Consider the following 16,670-nt stretch of genomic DNA (forward strand, 5'->3'; position numbering starts at 1 on the left):
AGAATGCTTTAATATAGGAATTCCTGGTTTTGGTATTCCCCAGACCCTCCTACATTAATGATCTAACAAAAGGATGAGTGAAGACTCTAACAAGGCCCAGTAGAAATCCTAACGTTAGTGTACACGGGTCCCAACTGGATATACAGCCTTTCAAGTATACATCAAGCAAATTATGGTATGGGCACCACAGAAGGAATTGCTATTTTCAGCCAGAGTGATTTTATAAATGGTAATAGGTCTGGGGTAGTTTTTTTTTTTTTTAAAAACAAACAAATTTGCAAGATTATGTTTTTCAACCTGCAAGTTATTTTACTCCTTCACTAGGAGAGTTCCATTTTTTTTTTATTCAAAAATACTTAAGAACTTACAACATGATCAATGAAAGCACTATGGCACTTCAAAAGGAGAATCAAAATATGGTCAATTCATACTTCCAAGTCCCAGATTCCTTGGCTGCAAAGTTGTTGATAGCTTCAAAGGTTGATGTTCAGAAGATCAATCGATTTAGAAATACATATGTGCCTGAAGAACACTTCCTGCCATTAATTTGTATACTTTTTATGTAAACCTATACATTCAGGTTTGCTAATCATCTCTAGCTCCAAAAAAAAAGCTAGTTCTCCTTTGTGAAATCTTTTTTAAAAAAATGATTGATGGAAATTTAGGAGATTTTGTTTAGTTGGATTTTTTTTTTAATTATTGCATTAACAGCAATAATAGCTCAGTAACAGAATTACTAATAATTTAACATTTGGAATCTGGAGTACCACAGTAAAGCAAACTACATTCAATTTGCTTCACTATCTTTAGAGGGAAAAAAAAGTGGCTTCTTGGGGACTAACAGACAATTTACATTTCTGACCAACCAAGAGACTTGTACACCTATAGCATATAATCCACTCACCGCTTAGTGATATTTCCACCCAGGTGAAAGTAATGGCACCTTCTCTGCTGCTCTCACTGAATCTCAGTAAAAATGTACCCGGCTGCCTGCCCTTCAGCAAAGCACGTTCTTTTTCCTTACTCACAAATCCCATGATCCAACTGAAATTATCAAAACTAAGTTTAGTTTCCTCATATTTGCCATTTTATTTTGTTTAAAAAAGGTAATACAGATAAAAATCTACTCCCCGAACTTAAATGGCTTTATAATTATGCTCAATGGTGTTCCACTTACCCGTCATTCCAGAGAGGCAAAAGGTGTTTTTTGATTAACTCCAGGATTCCTTCAATCCACAGCCAGAATGAGAAAGGCTTTTCATTAAGATTCTCCTGAAATATTAGACAGCAAATCAAAGGATTTAGGGGAATATGCAATTTTAAAATTCAATTAGCTGTAATAACTGAGTGTTAGTTACCTTGCAGAATCTTGTCCATGGAATGGAACTGTCATTGAAGCAATTATTTGGACCTAATTATACAGAGACCAATTTTGTAAGGTTAACGATTTTCACATTTTACCAAGTGTTTTTAAATAACTGTTTAAAAATTGCATTTTTCGTAAGGTGGCGTGCTTTCAAAATCCAACATTTTCTACTAATTGTTTTTGGACAGCACACAGTGATGCTTTTAAATGGTGCATTAGCCATCATTTATTTTGCTCCACTGTTATGTACTTTCTTAAATTATAAAATTCCTACAGAGGGAAATGTTTTCTTTTAAAATGCAGCTACAACCCAACAACATTAACACTTAATATAGGAGGGAAGAATGGGTAAATGTAACTTACTCAGCTACATACATGTTCCATGACGACCATTAAGTTAAGACTGAATAAACAATGTTTAACTTTTGTAGAATTTTAAATACAGAGACATGCTTACGTATGTTTATGTATTGACAGATGCAGTCAGTACACAAAATATTACACATCTCAAAAATAATGACAAATACATAGTGCCCAATCTTTATATTAAATTATGCATCAACCAGGTAATTGACTATCTCAGTATTATTACAGCGCAGGAGGCCGCCATTCGGCCCATCGTGTCTGCACCAGCTTTCCAAATGAGCAATTCACCTAATTCTCCCCGCAACCCTGCACATTCTCTCTTTTCAGATAACCATCTAATTCCCTTTTGAAAGCCTCAACTGAACCGGCCTCAACCGCATTCAAGCAGTGCATTCCAGACCTTAACCACTCGTGTGAAAAAAAATTTCCTCGTGTCATTTTTGCTTCTTTTACCAATCGCTTTAAATCTGTGCCCTCTTGTTCTCAATCCTTTCAGAGTGAGAACAGTTTTTCCTTATCCGCTCTGTCCAGACCCCTCATAATTTTGAATACCTCTATCAAATCTCCTCTCAGCCTTCCCTTCTCCAAGGAAGGAGTCCCAACTTCTCCAATCTATTTACTTCATTGAAGTTCCTCATCCCTGGAACCATTCCTGTGTATTTTTTCTGCACTCGCTCCAATCCTTTCACATCTTTCCTAAAGTGCAGCACCTAGAACTGGACGCAATACTCCAGCTGAGGCTGAACTAGTGTCTTTAATATACTGTACAAAATATTAAGAGTTCTTTAACCAAGCACTCACTGGGAGGGGGTGCAAATGCCCAACATTTGTAATGAAATAACTGAACTCTAAGTGGGGCCACACAAAGTCTGGATTTCTTCCCAGCAATTAATGTTGTGGCTCACTCATCCTGGAGGAAAAAAGCTCGACCAAAATGCATTACATATGGGGGTCAATGTGCAAGAGGAATCTTTTCAATTAAATCTTGAGTTCTTAAGAACTAGCAGGGTACTTGCCCTGCCCACCCTAACTCCAAGACTAACACAATGAGAAGAGTCATGGAGGAACAGAATCATCCATGAGACTAGTACAATTTGCTGTCCCTCCCAAGTCAGACTAGGATGAAGTGCTTTTCCTCTTCAACATATTTGGTTATTGATCGTCAAGATCCTACCGAGCAGCTTCTCTCCCAGCATGCTGAGCTGTTCAGCATTAAGGCCTCGCTTGGTCACAGAGGAGAACTGCCAACTCAGTACCTCAGACAACTGACTCCATGTGGCAGCTGGGGGGTTGGAGAAAAAACCCAAGGTCTGAAAAAGCAGCAAAAAAAAAAAAAGAGTTAAAAATAAACATACTTTATGATGGATCACATACACAGAACTTGACAACTTTTAAATTCTGCACAATTTTATCTGTCCCTATTTTTTTCCATATTCATAATTATAATTAACCTGAAGACCTATTGTTTCAATTACCATCTTTTTAGTGGTACATCAGCAAAGTTTGTGTTAATGCACAAGAGAATCAACTGGACAGAGTGGTGGTAATGGTGAATAGGAAGGACACCTGGCATTTACATAGAATAGTTTAAACAAAAAAAAAAAAATGTAAAAAAAAAAAAAATCACCATTCTGAGAACCACAAAACAATATTGAAGTATCCACTTTAGGCATCATTTTTTAAGTTAAAACAATGCAAATAAATAAATTCACCTGAACTTCAGCAATTTTAAAATTGATTTTTTTTAAAAATTCATTCATTGTGTCATAGTGTCACTGGCAAGTTCGGCATTTATTGCCCATCCCTAATTGAGAAGGTAGTGGTGAGCCACCTTCTTGAACCGCTGCAGTCCTGGTGGTGTAGGTACTCTCTCAGTGCTGTTAGGAAGGGAGTTCCAGGATTTTGACCCAGAGACAGCAAAGGAATGGCGATATATTTCCAAGTCAGTAAAATAAAAGCAGCATATTGCGGATGCTAGAAATGTGAAATAGTCGGTCTCGGACCTGTAAAGTTGGGCTGGATTTTGTTCCCAGCCCGACATCAGGTTCTGTGAAGGGTGGTGGGGCGGGTGGGTGGTGGCAGAGAATTGGAGCCTCAGCAGCCGCCACAGAACCGGACACAGGGATTGCTGGGCCCGCTCTTCCTGGTGGTGGGGAAGCTCCATGGCGGCCCCTCTGCAACAGGACCAGAGTTCGTGTATTTAATTAAACACATTTGCAGGAGTTAAAATCTAAACTGCAGCGATCTTACCTTCAGTTCCCAATTCTCAGCACAATGAGTGGCACTCACGCGCCTTCACTTTCCCATTCAGGGAAAGCTAGCATCACTGATGTGGAGAAGGGGTGAACTCTGCTTTATGGTGGAATGTTTGCAGGGTTGGAAGCCTTTTAAAAAATGGTGCCAGCACCTGTTCCCTCAACAGGTAGCACCACAAACATAGTTGCCAATGCTGCCCCCACCATATGATTGGGGGATGGGGCAACCGTCAATACGTAAAGTGGTCACCCGCTGTACAATCATGGCAGCGCGGGACCAGTGGGAAATGGCCATCATGTTCTGCACCTGCCGCCGAAATTCAGCCCGTTAACTCTGCTTTACTCTCTACAGATGCTGCCCGACCTGCTGAGTATTTCCAGCACTTTGTTTTTATTTCCAAATGAGGATGGTGCGTGACTTGGAGGGGAACTTGCATGTGGTGGTGTTCCTATGCATTTGCTGCCCTTGTCTTTCTAGGTGGTCAAGGTCACAGGATCGGAAGGTGCTGTCAAAAGGAGCTTGGCGAGTTGCTGCAGCGCATTTTGTAGAAGGTACACACTGCACCGATGATGGAGGGAGTGAAGCTTTAAGGTGGGTGGATCAGGCAATATAACGATTTAATGTTAATCCACTGCAAATAGCCATTAGACATAATGGATAATTTTCTGTATTGCACTGCTGGCAGGGAGCATTTCCCACCAGTAGCATATATTGAAAATTTGGGCATGCACTGCACATTATCCAAACTTCTGTTATGCACCATTAGCAGGCAGGGCTCCCCGTTGTCAATACAAAGTCGGAAAGGTATCCCAATAGTGTAAATGCGACATAGCTTCAACCTATAAAATAGTGACACCCAACGATGCCAGTCAAAACATGACATGCAGATGCATACCTTAGACTCGCTTACAAGCATGTTGTACCACAAAATAGAAGCCCAACCATTAGGGAGCTGGCTAACGTTGGATATCACCACCAAAGGCAACGATGTAATCTGCAGAAGTAAAAGGGTAGAAAAAAAAAAGTCTCATTATGAAATGCATCATTCTTTGAAAAATGAGTTAGCCAGTTATACTCTAATAGAAGGCATAGATATTGCAACATAGAAAGAGACAGCCATTTGATTTAAAAATCTACACACTGGTGCTAGCTCTTCAAATTGGAACCATTGATTCCGATCCTATTTCTTCTATACCTTCTCACATCTTTTAGTCTTTATTTTCAAATGTCATATCCAGTTCCTTTTAAACAATGCCATAGCAAATTGTGGTAAAACATTCCATGTGCTAATAACTTATTTCTCATAACTTCCCTCTTTATTCCTCTAGTGATATAAGGGACAGGACTTTTGGGCTCTGCCAAGATCAGGAGCGGAGGTGGACGGGGCCTGAAAATACCAGCGCCAGCCGGCATGCCAGTTTCCTGCCACCATTCCTTGCACCAGCCATTTTGGGGAGGCGAGTTCGAGGCCCAGAGGCCCATTAAGAGCCTTGTTAACAGTAGTTAAAGGCAGTCATCTGGGATTTTCCAGTTGGTCTCCAGTTCCTCCAACGCGACGGGGACAGTTCAACTGCCTGGAGGCAGTCAGCCAACAGCAGGCCTGAGTGTCAATATCCAGGCAGGCATACAGGGTCTCCCCGTCTGCGTGGGTGTGGCTGCAGCCAAAGGCCATCTGTAGAAGGATTTTCCCCCCCCTCCCCCCCACTCACTCTTACTTACCCTTTACTGCAGCTAGCTGCTCTTCAGGGAACCTGTGTCCTTGCTAATTAAGGGGGCGCCCTAGCCAAAATATAAATGAGTGACTGCTTCTCCCCTAGGGGCGGGTTCAGGACCTGGAGATAGTCCCAGCTCCTGTTTCCGGCGCCCAAAAGCGAAAACTGACCCCCAGGAATCGGAGGGTAATTTTCAACTTGCCACTGGAACCCATTACAGAAACCACCTGATTTTCCTTTCCATTGAAATTTACAAGAAGTTTTGATTTCAAGAACTATTATTCTCAATTTTCTCTGTTGAAATGAACAAGCTAAAAAAAAGATTTTTAGAGGAAGAAATTCACTACTAGTGACACTAAGCAAACCCAGGGGCAGACGGTCCCACAAGAAAAGACAAATCTGTATGCCATGGTTTGCACAAATGAATTTCTCCCTTCATAACTATAATATCTCATTCCTGGTATTTTCTCAGTTTTACCCTTTCATGGCAACCATAATGGTATCTAAAATAGTCCAAACTCATATCATTTCTTTGTTTTTATATTTATTGTCCCTACATAAAGGAACTGAGACTCCAAGTTTTATATGTTTTTTTCCACCTGCAATCCCACTTTTAAAGATTGATGGATCTACACCCCTAGATCTGTTGATTCCTGCATTGTCAAAAATATTTGGAATATACTTCTTTCACATTAAAAAGGCGGCTGCCACTTATTTGTTCACTCAATATTTCTTCTTTCTCATGCATTTTTCCTTAGTTTGCAGAACCTCTTGTACCTATATCCAAGTCATTCATATAAATGAAATAGCAAAAAGGGAGGTCCTAGCAAATATCTACATGACACTGGCAAGATATAGGTAGTCAATCTGAAAAACAGAGCTATTGCTCTGCCCGTCACTTATTAGCATATGTCAAATAGTGAAAGGCACTGGAAACAAGAGCAAACCCAGCCCTGTCGACCTGCTTAGCCTTCAACTTCAGAAAGCAAAATCATGGGATTTGGCTTCAAATTCAGCTGTATCGAACAGTTTTGTTTGAAGAAGGTCTCCCCTCACCACTTTCTTAGGGCAACTCAATGTGCAATTAATGCCAGAGACACCCACATAGATATTTACTTTTTCTAAAAAGACAAAATCATGGGATTTGTCTTCAAATTGCTGCGAAACCCCAAATTCACTTTTAGAAGTGATTTTTTTTTGCCCCAAAAAGTTCTTACCTCTAGATCAATTATCAGGTTTTGGTGACAGAACTGAGTCTCAAAGCTGATGGAGTGAAGTTCCTCAGTCACAATAAGAGGGCCCTGCTTAGGCAGATTTGAAAAATTAGCTTTGCTGATGGTTTTAAAAACACAATACAAGTAGCTTGACAAAACAAAATAGCGAGATGAGGATTTTGCTTTCAATGTGTTAGGGGTCAGAAAGACAAGATCAGCAAGTACTGAAATGATGGGTAAATGGGAATTAGCGTTGGATACAATGTGCAATGGAGTTTTGAAGAAGTTGGAGATTGTGCAGGGTGGAACTGGGGAGGCTGGCGAGGAGACGCAAGTGTTGGAGAAGTTGAGGTTGGAGGTACCCATAATATTGCACTTACTTCTGTTGTTCGGCTTCCTGCATTTTTCTGTTCCTTCAACTGCTGCAATGTAGAAACAGACCATAGCATATTTAAGTTTTAAAATCTGCACTTTTCTGTAAATGTTGTTATTGAACTCAGCTGAGGTGATTACAGTAGAAGAGCAGTGTGGAATACACTGATCCATCGTTTGGTTCAGTGCAGCTGCCTACCAGATGTCTGAATTCAGCAGCTAAGCTTCCATTCGTTGACTCCTCCATGTTCATCACTTTTGTGTTAGTTCCTAGTATATTAAATTTTCTAAATCTAAGAGGAAGTAAATTAGAGTGAAACATATGAAAAAAGACAAAATTATAAAAGGGAAAAATCAACATTAGAAATAAATGTCAGTACTTACCCCTTTACAGAACACTTTTCAGTGACATCCCTAAAAATAAATTACACTATTAAATTCTATTTTATATGCAAAAGCCTGAAAATAGCAGATTTAATGACAATAGCCCATTATTCTTAAAAACCAACTGAGAAACTAGGAAGTGTTCTAGTACGATATCACTTCATCCTATTGTGAAACCAATCTGCATTTCAGCTATTCCTGTTGACTCATGGGCATTGGCATATAAATCAATATTAGCTAGTCTTGAAATTTTTAATTTACATTAAATTACGACTTTCCCCTAATGAGATGCCACCTATAATTTGCAGCAAAACAGACATGAAAATAATATATTACGTACTTGTCAAAGGATGCTTTTACACGCAATTGGTAATTTAGTTCTGGTAGCCGTACCAAGAGCCTGTAACAAAATGGGAATAAAAAAGTATGAGGTGCCATACAGTAGATTTTTAAAAAAGGAAGCTATCCCCATGTGACTAAATTAAAACATTTCCTTATGTTAGCCATTAGTAGCAGTTCAGATTCTTACTGTTTGCCACTGCACTTTTAAAGTCCCCAGTTTAGTGAAGTGTGGACTTAAAACCATGTCACCAAGATTCCAGTGTGAAGTCTGGCCTCCATCACATAATGCATCATAACAGAGAAAGGCAAGGCTCCAAATTCATTTTCAGTTATACAAGGTGATAGACACAGTACTCTATCAAAGCACAAACCTTATTTTTTTTGTGCATGAAAACACCGGTTTATTATTAAAACTTTTGTCACATCAATAGTGCATTCAAAGCATTTGCAGAGTGATCATAAAATGCTATGGGTAAAAAAAAAAACGGTTCCTCTAAAACGTAACACTCTTCAGCCACGGTCTACAGCTACTTCTGTCTGGTTAAGGCTTTCAGCTCCTCAATACAGATGGTATAGTCCTTAGCTCATACTTAATAACAAATGTTGGGGTCTATTCAGGACATCTGAATACTAACACATGTCAAAGCTTCCCCAAGGGCTCATTAAGTTCAACCACCACTCAAACTAAGGATCAGCAAGTTACAAACTGCAACAGCCATTCTCAATCCCTTTTTACCTTTTCCATAAAAACTATATAATCTTAAAAAAAAATCTAACATTTTCAATTAACTGAAAATAAATTGAACCATACAAATCATGGTGATCCCATGGTCAAGGTTAATTTAGCTTTAGATATGGCTAGGCAATTTTTTTTTTTTAAATAAGAGAAAACAGCCAAAAGGTCTCGTACTACACCAATCTGGGAAACTCAATATTTATCTGTATGAAAGTTACTTATGATCGAAGGTTTTTAAAAAAAAAAAATCACTTACCTTAACTTAACAGTGAACTGCACACCAGTTTTTAGGACCATTGGTCTCTGTGGGTGAGTTGGCATACAAGGCTGTCTCTCCACTACAAAGGAACTAAAATAGAGTGGAACATAAATACATGCAGTTAAATGTAAATGATCAACTTTTCACAAATAAAAGTATTCCTTTTTAAAAAAGGGCAATACAATCTACCCAGAGACAGGGTGAAATGCAACAAAAGTTAATGAGTGAAAAGGAACAGTGATTATTCACAAGGGGAGACCGTGCCCTAATATGTGAAGGCGTTGGCAGAGTTCAAGGTGCTTCTCAAACTGGAGGATGGAATACGTTTACTTCCACTTTAATATTGATGCTCATTTAGTTCATATACTGGGAGAGTCTATGGGAGGACATTGCATGAATCTTCACCATTTGTGCTGGCACAAACACATTATTTGCATTTTGGTTAAGACAGTTCTGCAAAATCTCTCCACTACTGAACAGATGGTTATTGGAGACAAACAGCAATAGATAAATTTTATTTTATTTTTTGGGTAAGGTTACAGTTAAACAGGCTGCCAAAACCCATTGTCTAGGGTGATAGCTGAAGAATGGCCACTTGCCAAGATACAAGTACACTGCCAACACTTGTAAAACTGTACCCTAACAAAAGGTCAACAGGGGCAAATTGGTCTTTGCCAGAAGCGTGAAATGGGCTCATAGCAAATTAGCAGCCTCTTTTACACCAGACCCAATTTTCCTTTGTTTTGCACTACTTTGTAGACTGGCATCAGGAGACAAGAAAAATGGAAGCTTAAAATGGAATGAATTTGGATGCAACTTTTGAAAAAAAGTCACATTTCTTCGAGCGGTTATCAAAATTGTTACCTTTTAATAAGATTGCAAAACAAATTGTTGTTCCTTTCCTCCAGAAATTGTTTATTGTGAGTAATAGGGTCCCCGTCATATGAATATTTCTGCTCAAGTTCTTCCAGTTTCTTTAACTGTTGCCGAACCTGCTGCAAACTCTCAGCCAGCAGCGTGAACCTGAAAGCACAACCATCATTGAAACTAAAGATCAGCAAGTTACAAACTGCAACAGCCATTCTCAGTCCCTTTTTACCTTTTCCATAAAAGCTATATAATCTTGAAAAATGTAATGTTCTCAATTAACTATCAATAGATTTTCCAAACTACAGATAAATCTGTACAAACAGACACTGCAAACCAAAAAAAAAACACCAACAGTCCCAAATAACTTGCATTATAATCGACTCAAACTGCCCCTTTAAACCACGGACACTCGCAAATTCTAAACTACAGACAGCCTTCAATGCACCAAATTTGTTTGCATAAAGCTTTGGACACAAAGGTAAGCTCGAGTTGGCAGCGGATGGAAAGATAGCTTTTCCACAAGGGAGATCTCTTTACCCATCATCCATAGTGGCAGAGAACCCCTCCTATCCAGGATAGAGTTGTGCAAGCACTCAGTCCTTCAGATATGCCACTATGCATGGTATGTAAAGAGATCTCCGTTCCCAAAAGCAGGGCATGTGGGATGGGGAGTTCGTGTCTGTCAGGAGTCAAGGGTCCCTGAAATCACCAGTGGTGGTGGCGGAAAAGAAAGAGCATGAGAGAGCGAACACAAGCAAAAGAGCACCAGCATTAGTTTTTCCCCCCCCCTTTCTCTGTCCTCTATTTCCTGTCTTCACCTGCTGTCGGGTGGCCCCCTGGTTCTTAGAACTTCTCGCACAACAGCTGCTGGCACAAAATTAGAAATAAAGATGTTCAACTACAAGGGACTCAATCTTTATAAGCTAATGTAAATAACATTTGCAGAAGTCATGCAATCTGGCATCATGCAATCAGATGGCATGTAGTCAGATCAAGTGCTCAAACCTCCAGGAATGCCTCCAACCAATTTTGGCAGTCCTACTCCATGGATATGTCATATACTAATAAGCTTCGAACAGCCCCCTACCCACCATCTAGCACTTTAAACATTAGGAACTACAGCACATGCAAGGAGGGGGTCCAGGACAGGAGCTTCTTGGACATTAATCTCCCCCCACTCTGGCTGGGTTCTCCCAAGTACTCTGGCCCTGCAGCAACCACCATAGATTCAAGATCAGAACATCCTGCCCTTAATGGAAAAGAAACCTGGGAAAGCAATGAACTAGGAAACCGAACAAACAGAAAATGAACTGAAAGCACATCCTGCTGGCAAGCTCCATAATTAGGCATGATCCCAGGCGAGGGTGAAGACACGTGACGCTGCAGGAGATACAGCTAATCCCAGGATATCTGGTTCATCCAGGTTACAGTACATATAAAAAAGGAATGTTTTGAAAATAAGGGCAGCTGATGTAAATTAGGGACACCAATAGGACTTGCAAGTTGCATTGTATCTGAAACCAATGTGAAATGTGAACATTTCAAGTAATAGATTAGGTGTTACTAAGAGGTAAGCTGCAGACAGGATGAAAGACAGCTCAAGTAAGCCATTTTCAAACACCTAGTACTCCCTGGAAAGGGTTAGAATGGAGACGGGAGAAGGGAAGGTGAATTTCCAAATGGTGTTTTGACAAGGAGTTAAGGATTTGTTAACTTCCCTTTAATTAATATCCCTTTATTGGGGTATCGATACCCACATTCTTAAATAATCAAAACTCCTTAGTGACTATGTAGTTCAACTCACTTCCTGGTACACCCAAGTAAGTTCTGTGCTCAAAATCAATAATTTGTGCTGAGTTAGCCAACCGCAGTTAAAGTTGCTACAAATGGTCGAAAAGCCCACCATTGTTGCAGCTGGTCAAGACAGGTGTTTGGTGGTCCGCCAATACATGCAATCTGCTGTCGTCGCTTCCATTCTACCAACTCTTCATTGATCAAAATGCCCTCAATTTGTTCCGTTTCATTCAGCAGAGAGGCAGTTTTATTGATTACATCCTACAAATAACAATGTAGCATGTCAGTGAACTCTACATTTAAAAAGTATACAAGAAAGTCATGAATGCTTTGTTCTAGAGCATGTACACAAAAGGTTTTCTGGAATATTAGTCTTTTAAAATAAATAGATGTCTATATAAACATGATAAATTTTCAATGAACTGAATACATTGATGGTTTTAGAAAGCCAGATATGAGTGTCTCAACAAACAACCCCACTTCTGATTTCAAGGTTCAACTGGAATGTCACAAATTGCAATTCCCAGCCACTATCCTGTTTGTTTGATACAAGATGCACTTTACCTTCTCTCCCTCTACAGAACAAAAATCGAATATAGAACATGTTATATATCATCACTGAACAAAACTTCCATGGGCAAGTCATGACAAAGAGTGCTGTTAATGATATACATCAATTTATTATTTATTTATAAGTATTTTGCTCCACCTGAAATTATTTTTTCTGGTTGAAAAAAAATTTGATCTTTTTAATTATAAACATGGTTTTAAAATTTGAAACAAAAGAAAAAAGGAAAACCCCATTTTACATAGCACCATTCATGTCCACAGGACTCCATAAAGTGTCTAGCAGTCAATTAAATAACTTTTGAAGTGTAGTCACTGTTGTTTTATCAGCAACTACTGCAGCCAACTTGTGCACAGCAAGGTGCAACAAATAGCAAATGAGGTAAATGACCAGTTAATCTGTCTTGGGTGATGGTTACTGAAAACATATTTGTTTATAGTGGATTTCAGTTTTATTTCAAATTCAGAAAATGGAAAAATAAAACCTGAAAATCAGATTGTTACTTATAAGCTTAATATGATAGCAGTTAATAAAGCATTAGCAATAATCATAGCACTACAATAAAAAAAAAGGCTTACTTTTCTTTTCGAATCCAACTTAAGCATCATATTGTGGAGATGGAGTTTCTCTTGTTTAATTTCATTTTGAGCTAAACCATTCACTTCATGCTCTATCAAGGTAAATTGAGAATTAAATACAAAACAGAATAAATTACATATAATTTTAATTTGTTACATGTATAACATAAATGCTCAAGATGACTATAGAAGAATTGTAAACTTACACAACTTCTTTCACCAGCAACCTTGATATACACATTAGCAAAGAATTTACTTCTTACCTCGACTTTGCAAAGTTTTAGATCGGAAATCAAATTCATCCTGAAGATCTTCAAGAAACTTGATTTCTTGTTCAATCTCCTACAATCACAAAAACAAAAAATAGAACAAACTCACATTTATATAGCTCCTTTCATGTCATGTCATGTCCCAAAGAGCTTCACAGCCAAATGAATTATTCTTTGAAGTGCTGTCACGGTTATGTAGAAAAATCAGGTAGTTAATCTGCACACAGTAAGTTCCCACAAACAGGATAAATGCCCAGCTTTGTTTTGTTGGTGTTGGTTGTGGGATGTTGGGCAAAAGAATTTTCCCGTTTTTGTGCAAAATGGGATCTTTTACATTCAGCTGAACAGACACGTAGGCGTCAGTTTAATAACTCATACAAAAGGTAGTATCTCCAATAATGAAGTACTCCTGGTACAACATTGATGTGTCAGCCTTGATTATGTATTCAAGTCATAATAGTGGAGCTTGAAGCAGTAACCATCTGACTTGCAGGTGAGAATATACTGTGAAAGTTCAAACCTTGATACAAAAAGGCCTGAATCTTCTAAAGTTTTGAGCAAGTGAGATAGAAATAGGCACCTGTGAAAACAAACAAACTAACTATATGACTAGCTAGAATAGAAGACAGGGAGTTTAAATAGCTTGAATTTATAGAGAACAGGACTGAAAGTCGAAGGACAGTCCATTGGTTATGCTCTCTATCCAATGAAGACAGGTAATATTGTTTGCTCCTGTGTAATACTATTGCTTTAAACATTGTGTGTGTTAAGACTAGGTTAAGTTTAATAAAGGCTTGTTTACAAACAACTAGTGTCAAGTCCGAATCGCTCTTACAATGAGAATTGTTTTTATTCATTAATGGGATGTGGGCGTCGCTGGCTAGGCCAGCATTTATTGCTCATCCCTAATTACCCTCGAGAAGGTGGTGGTGAGCTGCCTTCTTGAACCGCTGCAGTCCATGCGGGGTAGGTACACCCACAGTGCTATTGACTTTGTAGCAGTTAGATACAACAGAGTGGCTCTTACTGTGGATCTGGAGTCACATGTAGGCCAGACCAAATAAGGACAGCAGATTTCCTTCCCTAAACGAAATTAGTGAACTAGATGGGTTTTTTTTACAACAATCGACAATGGTTTCACGGCCATCATTAGACTAGCTTTTTAATTCCAGATTTATTAATTGAATGCAAATTCCACCTTCTGCTGTGGTGGGATTTGAACCCATGTCCCCAGAGCAATACCCTGGGTCTCTAGATTACTAGTCCAGTGACAATACCACTACGCCACCGCCTCCCCTGAAGAACTGAAGGGTCACTGACCGGAAACGTTAACTCTGCTTCTCTCTCTCTCCACAGATGCTGCTAGATCTGCTGAGTATTTCCAGCATTTCTTGTTTTTATTTCAGATTACTACTCACTTTATTACCCATTGGAACAATGACATGATGATTCCCATATTTGAACAGCCTACCAATCCAAATTCAACCAGAAACATGTTCCAGCCACTGCTGGAAGGTCTCTTGGGGAGTAGAGTAGAACCAGATTTTGCTACAAATTCAGTCCGATAATCACTTAAAGTAAAGCCCATAATACAAGGTACCCAAGCTCATTACATAGACAAAAGCTGTATATTGTCACATAGCCAATCTTCATGTTCTCTAGACCAGCTTGAACTTCAAAATCTACTTTTGAATGACTTCTGAAGAGAAATCAGTTTCTTCTTAACCTACATTCTATTATCTAATAATGTGGGCTCATAGGAAAATAGGAATGCTGTTCTGTTGTGACCATATGCTTACTTGAACATTGCTCTTAACGTTCTTCACTTTCTGATCCAGCTGTTTCTGCTTATCCTGAATTACAGCATTCTGGACAGGACCAACATGACTCTACAAATTAAAACAAAAAAATTGCAACAAATTCAAATAAATATTTAGCTATTTACTTCCTTCCACAATTCTGATGAAGGGCAGGCTAGGTTTTCAATCCTTCTACGTCAGTGCTGTACATCTGCTGGAAGAACAGCAACACTGGATGTTCAGAGGCACAGACACTACTAACAAGACGACACTTGAAAAATTTGAAAATCTTCAAAAGTTAAATAGCCACTGCTCTCCTGATGATTTATTTGTTGATAGCCAGCATCTAAGGGAGCTGTACAAACCAGATTCAACTCCTCTGCTACACAGAGTTAGAACATTAGAAAATGTCAGCTGGAATTGGCAATCTGTCTCTGGGAACAAGAGAGGCTGGCTGGGGTGGGAAAAAAAAAAAAAAAAGGAGAAAGGGAAGGTGGTGGCAAAAAAAAAACAAAAAAACTGATATACCTGTTGTGGATCTAGATTTATGCCCTCTTGGAAAGTCCACACCACCATGTAGCAGAAAACAGGTCACGCACAAGGTGTAATTACAATCGAATCCACCAGTAGAACAGCGCGCAAGGGGGCTATAACCATGGCTGGGTACTTACCAAACCATTCCCAAATTTTTAATTGATTTTATTCTTAGATTCAGGACCGATGTTGCCCCAATCACAAGAAACCGTCACGCAGGTCTGTGAAAAGTACCCAGGGAGATGCCACAATGAACTGATCTCAAGACAAATCACCATCCTTCCCCTCCCCCACTAATTAGAACCCTGGGAAGAGCATGACAGGATGGCTGCTGGTGTATGGGGACAAGACTTACCCCCTGCATGACATCCCTGCACAAACCTACCATGCCTGAGCAGTACAAATTTAACCAAAGCCGGGGGACCACCTGGAATAATTGTAGAACACACCAAAAGAATTCTGAAGTAGAAGTTCAGGTGTCTTGACCATTTGAGGGGCCTCCCTACAATATGCCTGACAGTCTTATTTGTTGTGGTGTGGCACACACTGTATATGCATAACCTTATATAACAGATGCCTGCACCTGAACTTGGAGGTAGAAGGGCAGCAGCAGCAGTCCACATTAGACAAAGACAACCAGGTAAAGGAAAAGAAACAGAGAAAGGTGGGCATCTCAAAACCTCACAGCTAGAGAGGTCAAGGATCAGCTAATTACTCAGACCCCTACCCTGAGAATTTAAGAGTCCCTCCACTTGACTGTCCTTGTTACATCTTTACCACTTCTTAATCCTGCTAAAGAACAGTTAAAAGATCTGTTAAAAACACTTAAACCAAACCAAACAGCTTCTATATCAAATGACATACTGACAATGCAGATGCAAAGCTATTAAACCACACTAAACTGAAGTGCCAAATGTGATGTGATTAATTTAATGGCAAACGTTATTGGCTTTCAATCATTTCTCAGCCAAGTAACCAACTTTTATTCTAAAAAAGATTTCCTAACATGTTGCTCCGTAGTAGTCTCAGCAGAAGCTTCAGTGGAAGACTATTACCGTTCATGTGGGGTCTCAAAACAATCATGGCCAGTGGCTTGTGGTTGGTCGAGCCTATGAGGGCTGGGCTCAGGACCATGATCAGAACAGCGTGACTCAGCTGGCATCAAGGTGGGCATTAGTTGAGGGGATGACAAGAGAGATATGCGGAGGTCCAAGAGAGGCAATCACATACCACTCAGAGGCTGGGCCTCAG

The 16,670-nt window shown here is 39.5% G+C and overlaps 1 protein-coding gene across 1 annotated transcript in view; it reads right to left on the minus strand.

Annotated features, from left to right (window-relative positions):
• Positions 1-16,670, minus strand: part of LOC137372148 (signal transducer and activator of transcription 1-alpha/beta-like) — a 52,023-nt gene that overhangs the window by 21,455 nt on the left and 13,898 nt on the right. Inside the window, exons 5-20 of the mRNA XM_068035648.1 lie at positions 14,886-14,975; positions 13,081-13,159; positions 12,818-12,909; positions 11,781-11,932; positions 9,872-10,030; positions 9,005-9,097; positions 8,011-8,070; positions 7,671-7,700; positions 7,486-7,579; positions 7,295-7,336; positions 6,918-7,001; positions 4,884-4,982; positions 2,907-3,042; positions 1,359-1,411; positions 1,178-1,272; positions 905-1,044 (exon numbers count right to left, since the gene is read on the minus strand). Coding sequence (XP_067891749.1) covers positions 905-1,044; positions 1,178-1,272; positions 1,359-1,411; positions 2,907-3,042; positions 4,884-4,982; positions 6,918-7,001; positions 7,295-7,336; positions 7,486-7,579; positions 7,671-7,700; positions 8,011-8,070; positions 9,005-9,097; positions 9,872-10,030; positions 11,781-11,932; positions 12,818-12,909; positions 13,081-13,159; positions 14,886-14,975 — 1,498 coding nt within the window. The remainder of the gene's footprint in view (positions 1-904; positions 1,045-1,177; positions 1,273-1,358; positions 1,412-2,906; positions 3,043-4,883; positions 4,983-6,917; positions 7,002-7,294; positions 7,337-7,485; positions 7,580-7,670; positions 7,701-8,010; positions 8,071-9,004; positions 9,098-9,871; positions 10,031-11,780; positions 11,933-12,817; positions 12,910-13,080; positions 13,160-14,885; positions 14,976-16,670) is intronic.

This window comes from Heterodontus francisci, chromosome 7 (genome assembly GCF_036365525.1).
Source record: "Heterodontus francisci isolate sHetFra1 chromosome 7, sHetFra1.hap1, whole genome shotgun sequence".
Taxonomy (NCBI): Eukaryota; Metazoa; Chordata; class Chondrichthyes; order Heterodontiformes; family Heterodontidae; genus Heterodontus; species Heterodontus francisci.